Source organism: Myotis nattereri, assembly GCF_964212035.1.
Source record: "Myotis nattereri genome assembly, chromosome: X".
Classification (NCBI taxonomy): Eukaryota; Metazoa; Chordata; class Mammalia; order Chiroptera; family Vespertilionidae; genus Myotis; species Myotis nattereri.
In genome coordinates this window covers 129,259,922-129,285,691 of record NC_138078.1, presented here as the reverse complement: position 1 = coordinate 129,285,691, position 25,770 = coordinate 129,259,922, and the positions used below count along the sequence as shown (strand labels likewise).

The following is a 25,770-nucleotide window of genomic DNA, read 5'->3' as shown; positions in this document are numbered from 1 at the left end:
CCCTGTGAGTCCCATGTAAACCCCTAAAGGGGAGACCTGGAAGTCACCTTTGTCAGAGCCGCCTAGGATGTGTTTCTCAGCTCATGCCTCTCACTCTCCCACTCTTCCCTAGGCCCGTGGTTCCTCATCGCCCATCTTCTGCTCACACTCAGTCACTGTTCAAGCACGAGTCATCATGCCTGGTCATCATATGAGTGAGCCGTTGAAGCCTGAGTAAGACTTTCCGTACCCAACTGAGATCCCCGACTTGGTGGCGGGGGAGCTGTTCTTGGCTATGCAGGAGGAGGAGGTGGAGGAGGAGGAAGATGCCCTGTCTCTCTCCTCCTCCCCCTCAGTCCTGTTTATAGACAACCTAGAGGAGGTGTCTGCTGCTGAGACACCAAGTCCTCTGGAGAGTCCTCAGCGTGCCTGCCCCTCCCCCCATGCCAAGGAAGCCTTTCCATGCAGGCAATCTGAAGATGAGAGCGCCAGCATCCAAAATGAAGAGGGTCCAAACACTGAGGGAGGCCCTGAAGACGATGCCGATTTATTGCTCCCCACATCACTGCGTGCGAAGATGATGGAAATGGTGAAGTTCCTGCTCCTGAAGTATCGTACAAAGGAGTCAACCACAAAGGCAGAAATACTGAGTAGTGTCTTCGAAGAGCACCAGGACCACTTTCCTGTGCTCTTCCGTGCAGCCGTTGAGTGCATTGAGTTGGTATTTGGTGTTGTTGTGAGGGAAGTAGACCCCAGTACCCACACCTATGTCCTGGTCACTGCCTTGGGGCTAACCTATGATGGGATGGTGAGCGATGAGCACATATTTCCCAACACAAGCCTCCTGGTCACACTTCTGTGTGTGATCGCCTCAGGGGGTGATTGTGCCACTGAGGAGAAAATCTGGGCTGTACTGAATGATTTAGGGGTGCATGATGGGGAGGTACATTGGCTCTATGGGGAGCCCAGGGAGCTCATCACCAAAGTTTGGGTGCAGGAACAGTACCTGGTGTACCGCCAGGTGCCCAATAGTGATCCTGCACGCTATGAGTTCCTGTGGGGCCCCAGGGCCCACGCTGAGACCACCACGGAGAAAGCCCTCACGTTTATGCACACGGTTAATAGGGATTTCCATCTCCTCCCATCCCTGCCTGAAGAGCCTGAGTGCAATGAGAAACACTATGCCTGAGCCAGAGTTGCATCCAGGCACTTTTCAGGTCCATGTGCATTAACTTCTTTTGCTGGGCATAAAGTGCGTCCAATTTTCAACTCTGTTTCAGAACAAACCAGTAGTGAGGCCCAGGGAAAGGTTTAGGCTCCTTTTGTGATTGAGAAATTTATGATTTATTATTTTGTGAATTTTTAAGGAAATTTTCTAATGTTCCTTTACGTAGAAGTTTTCATAAACTTTTAGCATGTAAGTTTGTAAATGACATTGATCACATATATATTTCTACATGTCCAGCTCAAGAGTAAGAGATTTGCTACTGTGTAATGAAAATTGGGACCCTTCCCATCCTAGTTTGTGATCCCAATCTAGATAACATGACATTATAATAGAATTTCCTTGGAAATGTGTAAGAACTCAGCAGTAAAATCCATGGAGTTAAGAAATAGAAAAATAAAAGCAAAAGGTTGTTAATTTTTGCTTCTTATATCTTCTCATCTGTCTTTCCATGAAACAGCTTATCCAAGGATCCTTGGTTCTGGCAAGAAAGTGGGGGGATTTCATCTGAATAAAGACAACCCCTGCTCAGTGGTTCATTTAATCCCCAGACATTCACTGATCCTATGTCCTCTGGAAGGCCCTGTGTTAGTAGTGGGCACACTAACATAAGCAGGGCATATCCACCCACAGGATGATAGTGTAGGAGCTGAAGTCATATAAGGAAGGGGTTAGGTGTCTCCTTAATCCTACAAACAAGTAACAGAAGAGGTGAGGAGGTGGGCCTCCAGCGACCAGCACTCACTTGTGAGTGGACATCATTTCTACCGCAGCGTACTTGCAACAGCATGGATGGAATTGGAGAGAGCATTATACTAAGCGAAATAACCTAGTCAGAGGACGGTAAATATCACATGATTTCACTCATATATGGAATATAATGACCGACATAAATGGATGAACAAAAACATATCCAAATACAGAGAAGCATCGAACAGACCATCAAACCTCAGAGGGAAGGTAGGGCAGAGTGGAGGTAAGGGTGGGAGATCAACCGAAGGACTTGTATGCAAGCATATAGGCCTAACCAATGGACACAGAGGCCAGGGGGTGAGGGCATGAGTGGGGGGTGGAGGAGGGCAATGGGGGGATAAGGGCACACATGTAATACCTTAATTAATAGAGAAAAAAATAAAAAAATGATGTGCATGGCCTGAGCCAGTGTATTTGGGAAACTGATTCCCTCTGCTGGGGTTGATTGGAAAGAAGCTGGGGGTGGCAGCGGCACATTGTGTGTCTTGGGTGTGAGAGGGAAGTGTGAAGTGGAAAATTGTCCTGCCAAGTTCCTTTGGGATCATGGATAAACCAGAGGGAAATCTCCACCTGGTTAGGAAGGGTGATTTCCTGCACGCAGACACAGTGCCATTGGACAGTATGAGCACTAGGCGTGTTATACCCATCGTCTGCACAGATTTCTACAGAAATACAGTTACTGAACCATGAGAAACATGATGGCCTGGGAGCGCCATAGCCCACAGCCTAATTGGGATTGAATGTTAATGATCTTGAGTGTGATCTGGCCAATCATTATCAATATGTAGATTTTGGGTGGGGGTGAAATGAATGAAAGCATTTATTTGTATGAAAGAGCAGCTTGGACAGAGGGAAAGAGTTGTTTCTAGATTCTCTTTCTAGCATCTTGTGTGTGTCCAGCTGGGAATGGTCCCCACACCTGAATGTCAGCATACATCCATGAATTGGGTTCATCCTGTTTGGCCAATTGGGTGTTCTGTGCCCTTCTGAACTGCACATTCTCTAATATGACCCTGATGACAAACAAATAATCACAGTGCCAGAGGCGAGAGTGGGAGTATTTGGGATAAAAATGATATTAGAAATAACTGCCATTCATCACAGTTTCAATCTCCACCAGGCAATGTGCATGGTGGTTTACAAACACTCCACACATCCCCGCAGTCCTATAAGACAGGGCTTATCAGACCCACTTACTTCACAGAGGAAGAACCTGATGCCCATTGGGCCAGCTAATTTTCCCAGGACCACATGGCTAGTAAGTGGAATCGTGGAGTCTTGACCCCTTGCCTGAATTCATCAGGAGTCCATGATATTCCCTGCCTTTCTAGCCCATGTCCCACCTTCTGCCTCACAATTAATCTGTGCTCTCGTTATAAATGAACTTTTTCAGAGGACAATTAGTAGACCCCAGGGGCCCAGGCAAGAGCAGGCCTAAGGAAGGAAGGTGACAGTGAGAAAAAAAAGCATAATTTGGGGATTGTCTTATGTTTATTGATATGTGAGTCTTCCCAGTGCCAGGATTTCTTCCTCGTCCCAGCATTTTCCCTCATGACAACACCCTTCCCCTGGTCTTTTTTTGGGTGCCCTCCTGTCCATCCCTGGATCATGGTCTGCTGACTTGCTCATCAGTGCAGCCTCCTTTTAAGGCCAGTTTCATAATGGATTTCTTCAACTGCACTGAAGTAAGCAGTGTGAATATTTCATCTTCAAAGGAAAAGATGAGCCTGATGTTGTAGAATCTTCACGACAGTGGAAATTCGATTGCTCTTGCTTCAAAGAACGTTAGCTAATGGTCCTACAGAAGCCTTGGGATGCAAGGGTGCCTTAATCATAACAAATAAACACCCTCCCTCCACCAAACGCCAGACTGTGGTTTCCAAATCCCTCTCTCCATTTGCCCTCCCATAAAATGGGCAACTCCCTTCAAGTAAGTAATTGGCAGACACGTGAGCTAGCAAAGTGCACAAGGAAAGATTTTCAGCCTTTAAATAACAAATTTAAGCAACAATTGTTTGGTAGGCAACTGAAGGCAGCTAGCTGTTTATACAGAGACACTAGGAACTCCCCACCCCCACCCCAAACCCACCAACACTTATTCTCTAGGGCATATCCTCCAAGAATATACTGACTTTGTGAATAAATGCTTTGTAATCCTGTTTAGAGGCACAAAGACCATAGACTGAGCCTGAGTCTAGACCCAGGGGCTCCATTATGGATACAGTCCATAGGCTGAGGGGCACCTTGGGGGATTCTGTTCCCAAATGCCTTAGCACTCCACTTTTAGAAACAAAGGATTGACCCTCAGAGACCACAAATTACACCATCTAGTGCAAGACATGGGACAAGGACTCATGGGCCAAGGACACAGACTCACTACCAAGGAAAATTACAACTTGTTCAGTTAGCCATGACTGATGGAAGCAGATATGAAAATAATCATAACTACGTCCTTGAACATAGATGAGATTCTGGGTGTGGGATGGGACAAAAGTCAGATTCAAGTCATCTTCACCAAAGAGGAGAGGATACTACAATGATTTTGTGATCCATGTTCTCTAGCTGTTGTGGTTAATTTTGGTCTTAATACTCTGAAAAGGGAGATAGAAGGGTACCATGGGAAGGTACCACTGCTTGTGCCCCCACCTATACAGGAGCACAACCCTACTCTAGGGACAACTTGACTTAGGGGTAGTAAAGCAGGACTCTTAGTTTGGGCTCATCTGAGCAGGACCCAGCAACCAGCAAGAGCAGCTGCAAGAGACCACAGCAGCATGCTTGTTGCTGCTGGACAGGGTGGCTACTGAGGGGGGCTACCTGCTGAGATGTGCCCAACCACCATTTTCTGGGAGGTACAGTTCCCCAGGGGCCCATCTGACCCAGGCATTCTTGGTGGTCTTGAAGGTAGGACTAACCAGGGCCTTGACCTTGAACTATCAAAGAAGCCATCAACAGTCCTCCTCCCTCTCTAGGGATGAAAGTAGAGATAGGATCATGACCTCTCAACACATCCAGTGAACTATCAACAAGAAACAATCTCTTTGGCAACAGATGAGAGTTCTTTCTGGTAACCTGAACCCAATTTTTGTGTGCTTTTTAGAAAGAGAGAACAAGGGGGTGTTACGCATGTCCACTCCCCCACACTTGTCCGGGCCCACACTCCAGAGGAGCTGTGAGCCACCTTTTTGAAATCTCATGACTTAAGCAGCTGGGTGCCCCATGGCTGAGACACTAGAATTTGGAGGGCATTATATATTGGGCATCCCTTCTATGACCCCCCTGCTCAGTGATAGGATTATAGTAGGCAATGTTTTTTAATGTAGAGTACCTCCATGCCTAGTCCGAGTACCTATTAGATGCAAGGAGCCAAGCTTGTTCTATCACAGGTATTGGAGAGACACGGGTACCAAGCAGGGAGCTGAGACACCCCAGAACCAGAGGCCCCAAGCCAAGGTGCTGCCAAAGTGGAAGGAAACAATGATGTTCTGGGACTTTTCTTCCCAAGAAAGCTTTGGGGGATAGTGGTGGATGACCCCTTAACGTCTGTGTACTGGAATGGTGCTGGAGACACCGGGATCATTAAGAAAGATCTTGAAGATGGCTGCCAAGGGGAAGGCACACTGCAAGATAGTGTGTGAGTGAGAGGATGAAAGGAGAGTGTGTGGACATACGGGGAGTGTGTATTTGTGGGTGAGGGACAGCTATACTCCAAGGGACTACTGGGGACTGCCGGACCGGGTTCCCCAGACCGGCAGCCTCCACTGCTGCTGAAATCTCCCCTAGAGCAACTGGCTCTGCCACAGAGACCGCACCATCTTCGAAGGGAGACTGGCAGTGATATGAAGCCTATACATCCTCAGACTCTACAACCACAATACCCAGGGACAAGCTGCGAAACCAGGAACACAGGATCTCAAGCAAGGTGAATATATGACTCTGATGAGCTCTGCACCTTCTCACGGAAAGATAAGATTTCGGGGGAAGTCTGCGCCCCACAAAATCCGTGGCTGTTGGGGCTACCATGATTGGCGGGTGTGGAAGGGGATCCACAGGGCTGCTGCCAGAAGGGACCTCTAAAAATCTACCCATATCTCGACTGGGCACAACAAGGCAGCCTGAAATTTTAACAGTGTGCTGGCTGCTTAGTGCCAGGGGAAAAAACACATGCACAGAGAAGTTCACAGAGTTGCGAGCAGTGCTGGAGCGTAAAAATCACGAGTTCACGCACTTATTCTGGCTCTGTTTTGCTCTTTAAATCCTTGCTTTTGATTACTAAGCCCAGTACATAAGATCACCCAATTGGGGACACTCTCAGTGACTCGGGGGAAAGTTGTTTTTATGGAACTTGGGGATCAGAGTGGGGAGAAATGATCAGAAAATCAGTTCTGGGGCAGTCCATTCTCCCAAACCAGTATAAGTGCAACAGAGAAAACCAAATCTAAATACTGGCTAGAGAAGACTTATAGCCCCGGAGGTCAATACAGAAACACTGTCACCCAGGGGTTGAATCACAAATTGACTCTTGTGTAAACACAAATGAGTCTAAGAAACAGAGAAATACGGCCTGCTTGAAAATCAGGATGGTGGCTTACAACACAGAGGAGCAGTGGAAAGCAGGGAACTCCAGTACTGTCCTGACTACCTGACATGAAACTGGCATGCCAAACAGAACAGTAGAGGAAGTGAATTACCATCACTACTGCACATTTTTATTTTTTCATCTTTTACTTAAACTAATTTTTTTCTTCTTTCTTCACTTGATTTTACCTTTTCAGTTATTATATTTTTATTTTTAATCAGTATTGTTATTACTACTACTACTATTTTTCCTTTTTTCTTACGTGTCATTTTATTTTCTCTTTATTTTATTTTATTTTATTTTATTTTGGGATTAGTGTTCTACATTCTATTTTTATTTTTCCTTTAGCATCATTTTACTCTATCTCAACTTTACCTTTATGCAAACGCTCTCTTCCTCACTTTTCCCCTTTTGTTGTCCTGTTTATCTTACACTATTCCTGCTTTAGATTTTTCCTAATCATTCCTTTTACCCTCTGTTAAAAATTCATTCTACTTATATATCTAATTTCTGATCCCCTGCTCCAAGTCCATACACAACTCTCTCTTCTCTTTCTTCACTATCCAAATTTTTCCCTCTCTCTCCCCCTTTTTGTTTGTTTGTTTGTTGTTCTTGTTATGATTTCTTTGTTTTGTTTTGTTCTATGGGTTTTTTTTATTTGCCTTGCTTTCTCTCTATCCTATTGTTTTTGTTTGCTTGATTGTTGATTAGGTTTTTTGTGGGGGGTGGTGGGTTGGCTTGTTTGTGAGACTGTATCTCTTTTTGTTTGTTTGTTTTATTTTTGCTTCTGTTTTTCCTCTCCGCACTTGTTGTCAGTTGTTGTTTGTAGTTTGCATTCATCTCTGGGTGTTTGTTGTTTGCATTTTTTGGGATCAGTTGTTGTTCTATTGGCATTTTCTCCCCATAGAAATAGTTCCGCCCCTCTCTTTTTTATTCTCTTTCTTTTCTCTCTTACTTTTTTTTTTTTACCTTTCTCAATATAATTTTTGCATTTTTTTCCTTTTCTTATCCACTAATTCTCTTTTCTGTGATGGTCATCTTTATTTGGAGTTACGAGTATCATGAATACATTTGTGTTCAGTGCCTTGTGCATTGGGCCTTGTTGTGTTGTATTTTGTGCCTTTAAATCAACACAGGAGAGAGAGCACTACATAAGCAGATACATGGAGAAGAGAGATCATGGGGAGAAAAAGCAGCAGCCTGCATATAAAAGAAAAGGAGGCATCACTAGAAAAGGAAGTAAATAATGTCAGAGCAATATGTCAGAGAAAGAATTTAGACAAATGGTCATAAGGTTACTGAAAAGAATGGAGGACAAGTTCAAAAATATGTGTAAGAACCAAGATGAAATGAAGAAGAACCAAGAAGAAATGAAGAAAGACATCGCTGCTATCAAGAACTCAAAAGAAAGCATCAACAGTAGACTAGAAGAAGCAGAGGACCTCATCATTGATCTAGAAGACAAGGTAGGAAAAAAATACACAAGCAGAGCAGCATCTGGAAAAAAATTTAAAAAACATTTTTGCTCAGTGGATAGAGCATCAGCCTGCGAACTCAAGGGTCACAGGTTCGATTCTGGTCAAGAGTATGTACCTTGGTTGATGGCATATCCCCAGGAGGGGATGTGCAAGAGGCAGCTAATCTATGTTTCTCTCTCATCCATGTTTCTGACTCTCTATCCCTCTCCCTTCCTCTCTGTAAAATATCAATAAAATATATTAAAAAAAAAACAGGAGGAGACCCTGAGGGAACTTTGGAACAACATGAAACAAAACAATATCTGCATAATAGGGGTCCCAGAAGCAGGGGAAACTAAGCAAGGAATAGAAAAGCTGTTTGAAGAAATAATGACAGAAAACTTTCGTGATATAGGGAAGCAAAAACTCACACAAATCCAAGAAGCTCACAGAGTCCCAAACAAAATGAACCCCAAAAGACCGATGCCAAGGCACATTACAATTAAATTGTCAAACATCAACAAAGTAAGAATCTTAAAAGCGGCCAGAGTGACAGAAAGTTACCTACAAAGGATCACCCATCAGATTAGCAACTGATTTCTCAACAGAAACACATCAGGCCAAACAAAAGGGAATGGAACGAAATATACAAAATCATGCCAAGGAAGGGTCTGAATCCATGAATACTGTACCCAACAAGGCTATCCATCATAATTGAGGGTGAAATCAGGAACTTCACAGACAAAAAAGTGACTAGAGGAGTGTATTACAACCAAACCAGCAATGCAAGAAATGCTAAAGGGTCTGCTGCAAAAAGAAGAAATAGGAAGTGAAGAAGAAACACAGGCATAAACAATAACAATGGTGACAAACAAGTACCTATCAATAAAATTTTTAAATGTAAATGGATTAAATGTCCCAATCAAAAGACATAGGGTAGTTGATTGCATAAGGGAACATGACCCTTATGTCTGTTGTCTACAGGAAACCCACCTCTGAAAAAAGGACTCACACAGCCTGATGGTGAAGGGATGAAAAAAAGGTTGTTCAGGTGAATGTAAATTAAAAAAAAATCTGGGGTGACAATACTTATATCTGACAAATTAGATCTCAAAGTGAAGGACATAACAAGAGATAGGAAGGCACTTCATAATACTAAAGGGAGCAATCCAACAGGAAGAAATAACTCTGGTAAACATATATGCACCCAATACAGGAGCACCCAAGTACATAAAAAAAAAAAAAACTTCTGGAGGATGTTAAGGGAGAGATTGACAGCAATACAGACATAGTAGGGGACTTTAATACCCTCTATCAACATTTCACAAATCCTCTAAACAAAAAATCAGCAAAGAAACGTCAATCCTAAATGACTCACTAGATCAGATGGAACTCATTGACATCTTCAGAACATTTCACCCCAAAGCCACAGCATACACATTTTTCTCAAGTGCACATGGGTCATTTTCAAAAATATACCATATATTGGGTCACAGGCAAAGTATCTTCAAATTCAAGAAGATAGAAATCATATCAAGCATCTTCTCAGACCACAATGGCATAAAACTAGGAATCAACTACAATAAAAACAATCACAAAAATCAAACACCTGGAGGCTAAATAGCATGCTATTAAACAATGACTGGGTTACCAGAGAGATCAAAGAAGAAATAAAAAGCATCATGGCAACAAACGACAATGAAAACAAAACAATCCAAAATCTATGGGACACAGTGAAAGCAGTCTTGAGAGGGAAGTTCAGAGCTCTACAAGTCTACCTCAAAAAAACAAGAAACAGTGGTAATAAATTATATAACCCTACAATTCAAAAAGTTAGAAAGAGAGCAAAAAGAGAAGCCCAGTGTAAGCAGAAAGAAGGAAATAATAAAGATCAGGGTGGAGATAAATGACATAGAGACAAAACAAACAAACAAACAAACAAACAAACAAAAAAACACAATACAAAAGATAACAAAACCAAGAGCTGATTCTTTGAAAGGATAAACAAGATTGATGCACCTCTAGCCAGGCTCACGAAGAAGCAAAGAAAGAGGACCCTACTAAACAAAATAAAAAATGAAAGAGGTGAAATAACAACTGATCCCACTGAAATACAAATGATTATGAAAAAATTCTATGGACAACTCTATTGCAACAAAATGACAACCTAGATGAAATGGACATATTTCTAGAAAAATACAAGCCCCCAAAACTCAACCAAGAAGAGTGAAAAAAAAAAAACCTGCCTAGTCAGACAATCTAGTAAGTGGGTGGATCTGGGGATCAAATTCAAGTGTGTTGATTCCTAGTCTAGAAACACAACTATTGGAGCTCTGTAAGGTTCTTCCATCTCTCTTCTCACTGAGAAGGTCTAGCTTTCATGTCTGTCCCCTTTTTTTTTGTTTTGTTAATCCTCATTTGCTAAAGGTGGAATCCATCGCATTTTAATATTCTACCCAGAATGTAAATGCTTGAAACAGAATTTTTTCATGTTCCTCTAACCAGTCATTACTCCCCATTTAACTAATTTTTTGCCCTCCTTCCAAATAGTCCAAATCCTTTATAACCCTTTCTCACAAGAACAATCACCCAATAACGTTGATTGAAATTCTAGCTTGAAAATCCAGCATAATTTCAGCCAATACAACAAACACAAACTAGTTGGCTTATGAGGTGATGTGTAGCCCCTAATGTTTCTTCTCTGAGGACTCAGAATTGCTTGAGGTAGAAACCAATGCAAAAAATAATAATAATAATGCCTCTAAGGAAAGGAGATCCTTGACTTTATTGACCATATGCCATATTAAGTAAAACTCCAACTTTACTGATAACAACTGCTAATCATATCGTTTCTTTCAGTAATTTAAATGCATCTAATTCTTCAACTTCAATTTTGCTATTGTGTGATTTTCCAGGTTCCATATTCCATGTTTGACTTAAGATGAACTATTTGCTATATGCAAATAGGAAAAGGGATAAATTATTATTTCAAGGCTTTTTGATATGCCTTTAAAGTTTAGAAATATGGTGATTAACAAAAAAGACAATTATCCTAGTAGTTGCAGAAATTATCAGGTATATGGAAATGTATCTCCTAACCCTACCAAGAACAAGAGCCAGTAAAACTTCAAGATTTCCCTTGGTTGATCATTCAGAAATATGGTAACATGGGAATGAGCAAATGACAAGGAGGCTGAAAGGGGAATTCTTTCCCAGTCTCCACTAAGACAGAAAGTTGACTTCTTAAAAATGTGCTTATGTTAAATTAAATGTTTATAATACATCTGAATCATTGGCCCCTCCTCCTCCTCTTTGGTATTCATACAAAACAACTCAATAAATGACAGCACAGAGAAATGAAATGTAAATATATGCATAGCTTTATCAGATCTTCTGGGAAAAGTAAGAAAAAGAATAAAAAAGAAAATAAGTGTGAATGGTATCTTGTGGTGAAAGCTACAAAACTATGAAAAACACTAAATGTTTCCTTGTGTTCAAGGTGAAAGTTCTGGCTTCTGTCTCCACAGTGAGTCAATTAGGTTTTACTCACCTCCTGGGTTTCTAACTGTGCTTCTAACCCCAGGGGACCTTCTTGCAAAGGTGTGCCTGTGACAAAAGAGGCTGAGTAATACTGTAAAAGGAACATTCACAATGAGAAAAGCAACCAGAAACACAATTTACCAACCATTTAACCACATTATAATGATGGAGCAGAGCCTACAGACAATTGGTAGACACAAGTGATATTGTAGTATGTCTTAGAAATAAGTTGGAGGGGATAACATAAAATTTGAAACAATAAGAGTAGAACTCAAAAAGACTCTTGTTACAAGTGGATTTCAGAGAAGAAAAAGATCAGGACATACCAGCCCTGACAAGAAAGACCACATGGGGAACAAGGATACTGAGTTGCATTTAACTGGGGAAAGAATAACAGTACCCATAGCTTGAGCACTTATTCTGTCAGACACTGGGTTAGGTACATTATATACTTAATCTCACTGACTTCTTACATAGGTAAGGTTCTATCACCCCCATGTCACAAATCAGAAAACAGAGGCTCAGGAAGATTAAGTTATTTTCCGAAGATTAGACAGCTTAGAACAGTCTTCAGGAGAATGTCATATTAAGGAATTACAAGGTTTTGCATAACTGGTGCCTACTTGCCTCTGCAGCCTCATTTCACACCACTCACCTGCTCATTCAACACATTCAACCATAAATGAACCAATCTCTTTAATTGCAGGGTGTTTATATTTTGTGTCTCCGCTGCTTACATAAATCTGCCTCCTTTGCCTGCAAAACTTCTATGCATCTTGCAGGTTTTTTAAAAAGTGACTTCTTTGCCTACTGATCTAAATCAGGTTCCTGATTAGACTGACTTACATATTATTCATAGCATTTACCATTATTTATATTTAAATAATTACACACATGTTGTATTAGTCAGAGTTCCCCAGTCAAGCAGCCTGAAAATTCAGGTAAGAGTTCATATTGTAACCTGGCCGGCATGGCTCAGTGGTTGAGTGTCGACCTATAACCCAGGAGGTCACGGTTTGATTCGCAATCAGGGCACATGCCCGGGTTGCAGGCTCCATCCCCACTGTGGGACAGGCAGGAGTCAGCTGATCAATGATTCTCTCTCATCACTAATGTCTTTATCTCTCCCCCTCCCTTCCTCTCTGAAATCAATAAAAACATATTTATTAAAGTATAGTTGACATACAATTTTATATTAGTTTCAGCTGTGCAACATAGTGACTTAACATTTATATACCTTACAATGTGATCACCACAATAAGTCTAATAACCATCTATGACCATATAAAATTGTTATGATTTTTTCAACTTCTGATGCCATCTTTGTATTCTAATTTTGTATGATTCCTATTATATTTATTTTTGGTATCGCCTGTATACCTGGAGTAGTTTTGTTACAATTCTTGTAATAAAACACAATATTATTTTATTATTTTATTTTTCAGTTACAGTTTACATACAATGTTATCTTGTAATAGTTTCAGGTGTACAGCATAGTGGATACACAATCATATACTTTACAAATGTTCCCCCTGATATTCCCAGTACCCACCTGGTACCATACATAGGTATTAGAATATTATTGACTATATTCACCATGCTGTACATTACATCCCTGTGACTATTTTATAACTACCCATTTGTACTCCCTTTACCTTTCTCACCCTGTCCCCCTGTTATAGAAAAACCAGAGAAGAACCAAGAAACAGAGAGCTGGAGTTACATTTATTATTATTACGTGCAGGCCCAGAGGAAAATGTCTCTCAAATTCTGAGACGAAATCACACAGGAAGTTTCCCGTATTTATACCATTCCACCTTCTTTGTCTCCCGAATATGGGGTTTTCCTGGTTCCCTTTGCAAGTTCTTAAAGGACCCTATGTGCTGGGGCTTTGAGACCTCAACCAAAGGCTTGGCCTGACGCCAGCACTGATAACTTCGTCTGGAGAAGGTTTAATGGCCTCTCTGAAATGGGAGTAGTCTTATTTTCCTTATTATTTAAGCCAGCAGCATTTACAGAAGCCAGAAATAGCAGGGTTAACATTTCAAACAGCAGTTTTTATATAAGATGGATGCTTCACCCCAACCCCCGCCCCTATGGCAACTGTGAATCTCTTTCTGTTCTGTTTATTCATTTATATTGTTCTTTACATTCCACATAAAAGTGAAATCATAGGGTATTTGTCTTTCTCTGATTGATTTATGTCACTTAACATAATACCTTCTAGGTCCATCCATGCTATTGCAAATGGCAAGATTTCATTCTTTTTTATGGCTGAGTACCATTCAATTTTCTACATGTACCACTGCTTTTTAATCTACTTATCTATTGATGGGCACTTCTGTTGCTTCCATATATTGGCTATTGTAAATAATGCTACAATGGACATAGGGGTGCATATATTCTTTCAGATTAATAAAACACCATTTTCATAAACATGCATAAACATATCCCACCAAAGAATAAAATGTCTCTCTTGTTTCCCAAGTGTTGTAGGAAAATTTCATCTTATTTTTATAGATTCCATAACTGTATCCTTTCAAATTAAGAAATAATATTAACTTTGGATTGCTGGATGAAGTGCTTCAAACATCCAAGATCAGGAAGTCTACAGTGTAGCCTTACTTTTCATGAGGAGACTCCAAATTAGGTGGAAATAATTAAATATCATTAAGCCCAATGAGAAGATGAGGAATGAAGCAAAAAGAGCAGTACAGCCAACATGTGGCCTTCCTGATTCACATTTGCTATGAATATCACCAGAATGTCATCACCAGTTTTACTCCTCAACTTATTATATTCTAGCAAGATCATTATTAGTTGCCCATTAATATATGACTCCCATTATATAGTGAGTTTGGAGAAGAAGCCAGTCTTGTCCATATATAACTGAGCTGAAATATAAGCTCCAAGAAGCTTATTCACAGACTAACTGCTTCAAGAAGTCCAAAGTCACACAGCAAGTCCATTATACTGACAATCAAGGTGACATCCTAATGAACAATTTGGGCATTCCAAATAGTTAACATAATCTTCCAACCAAAGAAAAGACATATTGCATTCAATATTAGAGCAAGTAAAATTAAAAGTAGCTTAAACACTGAGAGTGGTATAAAATTCAGGATAGTAGTTACTTTTGGTAGGAATGTATGTAGTGACAAGGAAGGACCATGAACAGGGTCTGGAGGGTGGTTAATATAAATGATGCATAAATAGATGTATTTACATTTATAAAAAACTATTGAATTACATGCCTATGATTTGAGCACCTTTATTTTTATTCATACCTATTTCAATAAGAAGTGCACTTAAGTAAATGTTGTAGTGGAGAAATAGAGCTGTCAAGATAAAAGGAGTTATCACTATCAGCAAATGGTTGTCCAGGAGCCAGGAGAATCAGATGCAATCCTGCCCTTAGGAAACCGGGCAGAGTTAAATGAAAGTATCTCTATCACAGCCCAAAAAAGAAGTCCTTCTTAGTACTAGAGAAGGAATGTGAGGCTAAGAGTAGGATGGCAAGACAAGTAGATAGGAGAATAATGTGGGTAGTCGGCACCATAGAAAATAAAGTAGGAATCTTCCCACTATAGAGTGGTATGACAGCTGTCATCCACCCATGAAGTGGTGGAGGGTAAGAAGCAACTTCCTTGTAATCCCATAGCAACACTTAATGTGTCTTTGCAATATACTTATGAATCACCATTGATAACTCTACCTGAGCAGGTTCTGGATCTATTTCTGAAAGAATGGAGTCAGTGCCTGTAGGTAGAATATTTACCTGATATCTCTTTGACTTATGGTGGATCAAAAGTTCTCAGTAGAAAACACATTCAAAGTGGTCAGTAGTTACAGAGTATGCAGAGTTTAGTGGCACTAAATTAGACACCGCCATTTCAAAATACTCATGAGCACAAAGGAAATCTGTTTCACTTGCTCTGAATACAACATGATAAGATGCAGAACTGCCTACTTACCTGCAAGACTTTCAAAACTCTCCAAAACCCCTAACTCCTTGCCATTCATACACACAACCACCAAATAATTGAAATAATTATGGTATTTGGGTCTATAACTTAAACACATTGCCCACCTGCCCATTAGAGCTTATATTGACTGGTTTTATAATGTTTCACATCACTCTTTACCTCACTCATCTAGACTTTCCTCCCTATACTGATCTCTATATTACTTAATTTGACTGAATTCCCTACCCACCAGTATCCCTTTTAAACTGTTGTGGACTTGTCTCCCATTCAATCTATTCTCCTATATCTTCAGCCTCTTCCCAGAACCACTTTCCACCTTCTCAGCTTAACTGAGACCTGCCAGTCACATGAGGACATGCAACTGTCAAAGGTGGATATATTTTTTTTAAATATATTTTATTGATTTTTTTACAGAGTGGAAGGGAGAGAGAGATAGAGAGTTAGAAACATCGATGAGAGAGAAACATCGATCAGCTGCCTCCTGCACATCTCCCACTGGGGATGTGCCCGCAACCCAGGTACATGCCCTTGACCGGAATCGAACCCGGGACCTTTCAGTCCGCAGGCCGACGCTCTATCCACTGAGCCAAACCGGTTTCGGCAAAGGTGGATATTTTTATCTCACAATCTTGATTCCCAGAGCTAGGGACAGCCTTATTCCTCATTGCTACTTCAAAATCATCTATTCTTTTCTTCAAAATCTGAAGCTCCTTTAAAGCTCATGGCATCAATCAAAGTCACATGCTACCCCTCCTAGTTGCTGCCAAATACTGACCTACAGTGGCTCTTTTTCATCCATTAAAGGCCTTGGCTATGGTTCCCTAACATCACTTCCATTTCTGTTTCAGTCATAATGTTTAGTGATGTCAATAACTACATACATACTTCTTCCTCCATACTCAAATTTAGCATTACCAACAATGGCACCACTTCTGAAATCTTGATTTCAACCTATAATCCTTCCTTCTGGACCCCCACTCCAACAATTTTTCAATCAACTTGTAATCTCCAATCTATTGACTCCACCACATTACCAAGTCCTATCACTGTTTTCATGCCCTCATTTATTTACTCCTATTAGGAGGTGGGGCCTTTGGGAGGTGATTAGGTAATGAGAACAAAGCCCTCATGAATGACATTAATGCCCTTATAGATAAGACCCAAAAGAGCTCTCTTGCCCCTTTTAGCCACATGAGGATATGAAAAGTCTGTGACTCAGGAGAGGGCCTTCACCCAACCAGGCTGGTACCAACCCCAGCCTCCAGAACTCTGAGAAATAAATTTCTGTTGTTTATAAGTCATCCAGTCTATGGTATTTTGTTCTAGCAATCTAGGTGGACTAAGACAGAAAAGTGGTACTGTAAATGAGGTTGCCGCTATAACAAATACCGAAAAGAATGAGGAATTGACTTTGGAACTGGGTAATAAGCAAATGCTGAAAAAGTTTGGAGGTGCATGCTAGAGAAAGTCTACATTACCATGGTTAGATTGTTAAGGGGGATTTTCATGAGGTCCCAGGAGAATAAGAGAACCGTAGAGAAAGCCTCCATCTTATCTTGTGTCTCTCTCCTCCTATTCTCTACCCACACTGACTTTCTTCTTGCTTTTCAAAAACAGTATTTTATACCTCCTTCCCCTTATGTATCTTATGCATCCCATCAGAGAAAACTGCATGTTATATTTCCTAAGTATATTATTTTACTCCAGACCTATTTGCCTTTTACAAATTTATTATTCTTTGTCTCTTCCATGGCCAACTTATAACCATTTATCATGATTTTGCAACAACATCATTTCTTCTATGACTCAGTCCTCCAAGCATCATCTCTTCTGTGTTAACATAACACTTTACATTTTTGTCAGTTTGTAACAACTCTCTTGGTGTATTATAAGAATCCTATCTATAATAATAATAAAAGTATAGTATGCTAATTAGACCCGACAGCCGAACGACCTTCCAGACGTCCTTCTGGATGACCTTCCGGCCACAGCCGGGGCTGCGAGGGTCAAGCCCCTTGCACAAATTTCGTGCATCGGGCCTCTAGTATAATAATAGAGGAATATGCAAATTATCCGGAATGCCCTCACAGATAACAACTGGCAGGAATGGGTGGGCGTGGCTGCATGCCACATGAGGCTGGGGGACCTGAGGCTGTGTCAAATAAAATAAAATGCATTCACATGCCCTAAAGCACAAGCATCCCAGCAGATAACACAATGCAGGTTATTGTGTAATCACAATGATTACACAATATTGATTACACAATAAACTTATTTTCACCAAAAAAAATAAAATAAAAATAACATCTTCATTTAAAGATGCCCCAGTAAGGCTGCTGAAGCGTTCATCTGTCCCTCTCTACACTGAAGATGATAGGGTTCAAGGAGGAAGGGCTCCAGTTTTGTTTTCTCAGTACCCAGCTAGGAGACCTCGCTGGGGCAGCTCTCCCCTCCAAGCCCTGCACAGGATGGACACTCTGCTCTGCCCTGGGAGCCCTGAAGGGAGGTAGAGCGAAATGCTTTCCCTGCGGGACCCCACTCTCCCTGGGAGTCCAGCAGGGAGGGCGCTCTCCCTGGGAACCCGGAAATCCACCTCCTGGGGTGATTGTGCAGCAGCCAGGCCTGGCGAGCTGCAGATGTGTATGCTGGCGGAGACCACACAGCTGCCATAGTTGAAGTTGTCCTCAATGGAGGACTGGAGGTAGCGGGGATCAGAGTCAGCCATGTCGGCAATGGAACCCCAGCTCCCCACCGAATGACTAGAGCACACGGACCAAAATGGTCCTCGGGTCCTCGGTCACTTCCTGAGTAGCAGTCAGCCCGGATTTGGGATCAAACCCAAAACCTAAGTAGGTGCCCTGACAGAATGGGACCCAAACCTTTGCTGTGGCAGAGGAGCTCTGACCCACAGCAGGGGCCAGGGCAGCCAGAGGGGTTTTGTTGAGGGGCCCTGACAGGCAGCGTGCAGCAGAGTGGGTTAGAACCTCCTCCTGATACAGTAAGGTTGCGGGTTGGATCCCTGGTCAGGGCACAGACAAGAAGCAACCAAAGAGAGCATAATAAGTGGAACAACACCCTGGTGTTTCTCTCGCTCCCTTCCTCTCTCTAAAATAATCAATCAATAAAAATTAAAATAAAAAATAAACCTTCTGACTTGCAGAGTTGCTAAAACAGAAACTGAAGCCCAGTCCCTTCCCATTCATTCAATAAATACTTCATATGCTCCTTCAATAATCACACTGGGAATGGGTGCTTGTTTGTTTGTTTGTTGGTTTTGGTTAATCCTCACTGAGGACATTTTTGAAATGATTTCTTTTTACAGAGTGGAAGGGAGGGAGATATACAGAAACTAATGTGAGAGACATCAATTGGTTGCCTCTTGCTGAATCCCTGAGGAGGGCCCCGGATTGAGCCTGCAACCCAGGTACATGCCCTTGATTGGAATCCAACCTGGTACCCTTCAGTCCACCTGCAGAAGCACTAGCCACTGAACCAAACCAGCATTTTTTTATTTTTAAGTCCTCCTCTAAGGATATGTCTTTTTTCATTGATTCTAGAAAGAGAGGAAGGGAGAGGGAAAGAGAAAGAGAAAGATCGATCAGTTACCCAAGCAATCTGACAGGGATGGAACCCACAACCTGTGTATGTGCCCTCACCTGGAATCAAACCCATGACCCTTTGGTGCATGGGAGGACACTCTAACTACTGATCCACATCGACCAGGGCCTGGAGGTACATTTAAAAAATTTTTTTCAGATCTGCCCTGGCCAGGTGGCTCAATTGGTTGGAGTCTCAACCTGTACACCAAAGGATTTCCTACTAGATTCTAGGTTAGGGCACATACTGAGGTTTAGGTTAGATCCTGGTGGGTCAGCAGGTGCAGAGGCAGCCTACTAGTATTTCTCTGTCACATGGATGTTTCTAAAAATGTTTCTAAAATCAATTTTAAAAACATCCTCAGGTGAGAATTAAAATATATTTATAAATTTTCAGATCTAAAATTTTATTTGGTTCTTTTATAAATTTTATTTTTCATTTACAGTTCACATTCAATATCCTATCCTATATAATAAAAACCTAATATGCAAATTGACCAAATGGTAGAATGACTGGTCGCTATGAACTGACCATTTGGGGGCTGACGCTCAATGTAGGAGCAGTCCCCTGGTGGTCAGTGTGCTCCCACAGGGGGAGCGCCACTCAGCCAGAAGCCAGGCTCACAGCTGGCAAGTGCAGTGGCAGTGGTGGGAGCCTTCACAGCAGCACTAAGGAGCAGCAAGCAGGCGGGCAATAAGGAGCAATGTGTCCCGAACTGCAAGAGGGCACAGGCCGGGCTGAAGGTCCCCCCCCGCCTCACACACACACCCCTAGTGCATGAATTTCATGCACAGGGCCTCTAGTTAATTTATATATCTGTCTCTTCTATTATACTGTGATTCTTTTAATGCTATGAGTTGTGACTTTATATATTTAGTGCCCACCATGGCACTTACTTCATGGTAGGTAAATGTTGGAGCAAGATTAAATATTCCTTAATGTAATTTAATGTAAATCTACTCTAAAGCATTCTTTATTTTTTATGCCTAGGCTATCCTTAAAGGGGAAATGATTTGCAATTTAGACAGACACTTGCCTGAATTTCAAGTTTGATGATGATGATGATGATGATGATGATGATGATGATCTACAAATAGGAGGAGAGGATCCTTAAGTGTCATCCCAGGATTTTCATATTCCCTACCAAGTGATGGTCATGTTCAAAAATTGAATATGTAATAAAAACAAATGTGTTCTCAGATCGGAAGATGAGAATCCTGACTTTGGACTCTCTTTCCACAAGAGGTGAAAGAAAAATCATGATTGTTTACAAATAGCAATATTGAAATATTTCCTCTAATTAATCCACTTTACTTTACTTTACTTTAGTATAAATTGCTTTATTTTTGGTGCTCATTAGCATTACCACAGGCAGGTTCACACATGTAAAAATGAGGGGTTTAAACCACCCGCTTCCTTATTTGGGCATATTTATAGAGTATTGGCTTTCAGTTTCTCTTGCTGTTTTGAATGCCTCAGTCACTTACAAAATGTCTGAACATTTATACACTAGTGGCCTGGTGCACGAAATTCATGCATGGGGGGGGGATGTCCCTCAGCCCGGCTACCTTCTCCAATCGGGGACCCACAGTCAGACATCCCTCTCACAATCCGGGACTGCTGGCTCGTAACTGCTCACCTGCCTGCCTGCTTTATTGCCCCTAGCCACTCTGCCTGCCGGCCTGCTTGCCCCCAACTGCCCCCCCCACTGGCCTTCTCGCCCCCACTGCTCCCCCTTGCTAGCCTGCTTGCCCCCAACTACGGCCCCCCCCTCGCTGGCCTGATCGCCCCCAACTGCCCCCCCAAGCCTAATTTAGCATATTACCCTTTTAATAGTATAGACAGGATATGACATACTGCCATAACTGTAACATATCTACCAGTATTACTCTATGAGAATACATGGTTCATGCAATAGGAAGGCACCTAATACATTACATTGTATATGTTGTAAGTGGTAGGAAATATTGTATTCGTAGCAATAGTATACACCCTGTAACTTCCCTTCCTGATTCAGGAATGGTTCCCCAGTTCTTTGAATCTTTCCTGGCCCCTGATGTATTTGGAAAGAAAATAGCTCAGAGTTTGGAGAAATTAAATAACAATCAACTGCCTCCTGTACTTCCAGCCAGATAACAGGAAAAACATCCCAGGCCGGCACCTCCTATGGCTGAGTTCTGGAGTGAGGGCCTGTGGCCCAGCGCTGGGCAGGTGACACCGAGCACCTCGGGTCCATCCTGCTGCCAGCCCAGCGACCGGGGCCCTCCGCTCCTAGCCCCTCCTGAGCCCCAGTGCCTCCTAACAGGGTTCCAAGGCTGCACCCCAGATCCCACTGCCCTCTCCTTGTCGGGGACCGGGGCACAGCAGCACGGGTGCAGGTGTCTCATTTTCACTAAAATGTTCAACCTGCGCCTGCTCCACCAGTGTCTGCAGGTGGCCCAGGGGCAGACAGTGATTCCAGGGGCAGACAGTGATCCTGGAGGTGCTCGCCATCCCCGCCAGAGCTCAACCACAATGGTCCGGGATGAGACAGCCCTGCCAGGCCCCGTGGCTACGACTTGGACCCGATTCCTTAACCAGGGACCTGGCGCTGGGCAGGCAGCAGTGGCGCTTCCTCCCCAGCCCATGCTGGAGCGGGTCCCTGCAGTTTCAGAACCGAACTCTGAGGGCCTCCCCGGGTGGCAGCAGCCCTGATCCCACCAGCTCTCCCTCGATCCCACCAAGTCTTGCTTCTCACACTTGCTGAAAACCTTCTCGGTCCACTTGCAATAGTAATCTCTGGCGGGGCTGAGGGGATTGGGTGCTGCCATCTTGTGGCTATGGGTGCTGCCATCTTTGTGGTGATGAGACAGTCAATTTGCATATTCCATCTTTATTAGATAGGATAGTAAGTTACATATGAGGGGAGGCTGGCTGCTGGAAATCCAAGAAGATTTTTTTCAAACATAGCATGATGTTGTGAAATATTTATAGCTTCACTGTAGCCCTGAACTGATTTTTGTTTTCTCCAGGAGATTTCTGAATTTTTTGCCATAGTCATAAATTACCTCCAAACAACTACCTTATTAGTCCTCCAAAAAGATCTACTTACTCAAATATCATTCTATAGATCAGTGGTTCTCAACCTTCCTAATGCCGCAACCCTTTAATACAGTTCCTCATGTTGTGGTGACCCCCAATTTCATTGTTACAAATTGAACATAATTAAATAATAGTGATTAATCACAAAAACAATATGTAATTATATATGTGTTTTCCGATGGTCTTAGGCAACCCGTGTGAAAGGGTTGTTTGACCCCCAAAGGGGTCGCGACCCACAGGTTCAGAATAGCTGCTATAGATGAATGGATAAACTATGATGCATCCAAACAATGGAATAATATTCAGTAATAAAAAGGAATGAATTACTGATACACACAACTTGAATGGCTCTCAAAGGCATTTTGCAGAGTAGAAAAGCTAGTCTCAACAAGTTACATACTTTATCATGCCACTGTTTTAGAGGATATGAATCCATATATTAGCTAATAAAGTGGGAATATGCAAATTGACCATAACACCATCACAAAGATGGTGGTGTCCACAGCAGAGGCAGGGTATCTGTAACACAAGACGGCTGTGCCCACAGCAGAGGTGGGGTTTCCATAACACAAGATGGCTGCATCCACAGCGGAGGCTGAGTTCCCATAACGAGCCTTAACAAGCAATCAAAAGGGACCTGAGGGTGCGTCCCCCACCTGGTGGGGCTTGACAGGGAACCTCAGGCCACACCCTCCACCCTGGCACCAGGCCAGGAGACCTCAGGACAGGAAACTGAGGATGCACCTCCCACCTGGTGGGGCTTAATGGGGAACCTGAGGCTGCTCCTCCTACACAGCACTGGGCCAGGGGACCTGAGGCTGCACCCCCCGCCTGGCGGGGCTTGACAAGGGTGGGGCCAGCTGGGTCTGGATCTCAACAATGGGGTTGGGGCCGGCTGGGTCTCGGTCTTGCACAATTTTGAGGTGCCATGGGTGGTGGGGACTTGACTCTGGGTCCCGCGGTGCGCCCCAGACTCTGGCAGGAAGAAGATTTTCATATACATTTTACTAATTTTCTTTCATCTCTGACACTTCTATTATAGAGAAAGGGCAATAGCAATATTGAAATATTTCCTCTAATTAATCCCCTTTTAATGTGCATGAAATTCGTGCACTAGGCCAGTAGTATTAAAAATATAAAAATAAAATTATTACAAGATAATCTCATTGAAAAGAAATAAATAATATCTACATATTTTACAATTGAATACATAAACACGTTTGAATCAAAATAATTTGGTAAAACTCAGGAATTGATGAGCTTCATGAAGAATGCCATAGGCCAAAATGTAAAGAAAGAGAAATGTTCACAAGAGGAAAGAGGATATATGGTTCTTTTAAAATGAAAACGAAAAAAATAAACAGCAAATAACACAGTGGTGAAAACATTTCTGAGGCACAAACATAATATATTAATGTGCAAGAAAACATCAATAACTTTGTTAGGACAATGTGTGAATGAAATTGTAAAAATGAAGAATAATAAATGCAGAAAATAAGCATATGAAATATAGCTAACAATCAAGCAAATAACTTCCACTGTAGAGAAATATTAACAAAATGATGAATCACAGTTCTTTTTATATTGAATTTACTTTCTGGAAAGTAATCATGTGTTAACTTAAGTAACTATGTGCTGAGTAGTACTCTGTGAAGGAAAATGGTGATTGTTCTTTTGTAAATCTTATGAAAATCAAGGAGTGTTTAAATAAAAATACATTCTCAGGCACAACTTGTATTAATAGCAATTATGACTAAAGAATGTATATTTTAAATAGCATTATTTGTTTCTTATAAGCACTGACAGAATACATACAAATAATACTCAATAATTACATGATTATTATAATCCTACAAATGTTGTGATAAAATTTAATCTGAACATGTCATGGAGAATATGGTTTACATATAAACAAATTTTGCTTTATAAAATATAAGTTAATACCTTTTCTGGAGATAAGGCTTATAAAACAGGATAGACGGTAACCTGTGTATCATTGTACTTGGAAGTGTGAGGGAATTTGGATGACAACACATCACCCACAAATTGGATTTCAAATTTTTTTATAGTTACACAAGAGGTAAGTATGCCAGAGGTTGGAGAATCCAGCAAGAGAATGATCAATTTTGAAAAAATCTGTGTAAAGACTGTGTGGAGAGAACCAAGATGGCGGCATAGGCAAATGCCTGTACTCACTGCCTCTCACTACCACATCAAAATTACAACTAAAATACAAAACAACCATCATCCAGAATGGCTGGAAAGCTGGCTGAATGAAAGTCCTACAACTAGAGAAGTAATGAAGAAAGCACACTGAGACTGGTAAGAGGTGCGGAGGCATGGAGCAGGCTGGTCCAGCACCCACATGTGTCATATTTTAATCACGAGAGAGGTTGCCTATGCAGAGGCCACCTGGAGGAGCAAGGGGTCCCAGCCCCACACCAGATACCCAGCCCAGGGTCCCAGGGCTGGGAAAAGAAGTCCCTATGGGCAGTAAGAACCACCTACTAAAGGGATCGATATAAGAGGATATAACCCTGATAAACATATATGCACCCAATGCAGGAGCACTCAAATACATTTAAAAAAAAAAACTCCTGGAAGATATCAAGGGAGAGATCGATAACAATACAATCATAGTAGGGGATTTTAATACCCCATTGACATCACTGAATAAATCCCCTAGACAAAAAATCAGCTAATAAACAGCAATACTAAATGACTCATTAGATCAGATGGACTTAATTGATATATTCAGAACATTTCACCTCAAAGCCATGGAATATATGTTCTTCTCAAGTGCACATGGGACATTTTCAAAAATAGACCACATATTGGGACACAAGCAAAGTCTCCCTGAATTCAAGAAGATTGAAATCATATCAAGTATCTTTTCAGACCAAATGGCATAATATTAGAAATAAACTATAATAAAAGCAATCCAAAAAATTCCAAAAAAATTCAAACACTTGGAAGCTCAATAGCATGCTATTAAACAATTATTGGGTTACCAAAAACATCAAAGAAGAAATTAAACACATCCTGGAAACTAATGGCAATAAAAACACAACAATCCAAAATTTATCGGACACTATGAAAGCACTCCTGAGAGGGAAGTTCATAGCTCTACAGGCCTACCTCAGAAAAACAGAAAAAAAAAATGGTAGTAAATCATCTAACTCTACAACTCAAAGAATTAGAAAGAGGGCAACAAGAAAAGCCCAGAGTGAGCAGAAGGAAGGAGATAATAAAGATCAGAGCAGAAATAAATGACATAGAGACCAAAAAAACAATACAAAAGATCAATGAAACCAAGAGCTGGTTCTTTGAAAGGATAAACAAGATTGATGAACCTCTAGCCAGGCTCAGTAAGAAGCATACAGAGAGGACCCAAATAAACAAAATCAGAAATGAAAGAGATGAAATAACAACAGACCCCACAGAAATACAAAGGATTGTTAAAAAATACTATGAACAACTCTATTCCAACAAACTAGACGACCTGGAGGAAATGGACATATTCCTAGAAAAATACAACCTTCCAAAACTCAACTAGAAAGATTCTAAAAATCT

At 41.6% G+C, this 25,770-nt stretch overlaps 1 protein-coding gene across 1 annotated transcript in view; it reads left to right on the top strand.

Moving 5' to 3' along the window:
- Positions 1–556: 556 nt before the first annotated feature.
- LOC308511831 (melanoma-associated antigen 10-like) overlaps positions 557–25,770 on the top strand; it is a gene marked incomplete at its 5' end in the record, with an annotated part of 45,773 nt that continues 20,559 nt past the window's right edge. The window contains one exon of the mRNA XM_081081684.1: positions 557–784. Coding sequence (XP_080937810.1) covers positions 557–784 — 228 coding nt within the window. The remainder of the gene's footprint in view (positions 785–25,770) is intronic.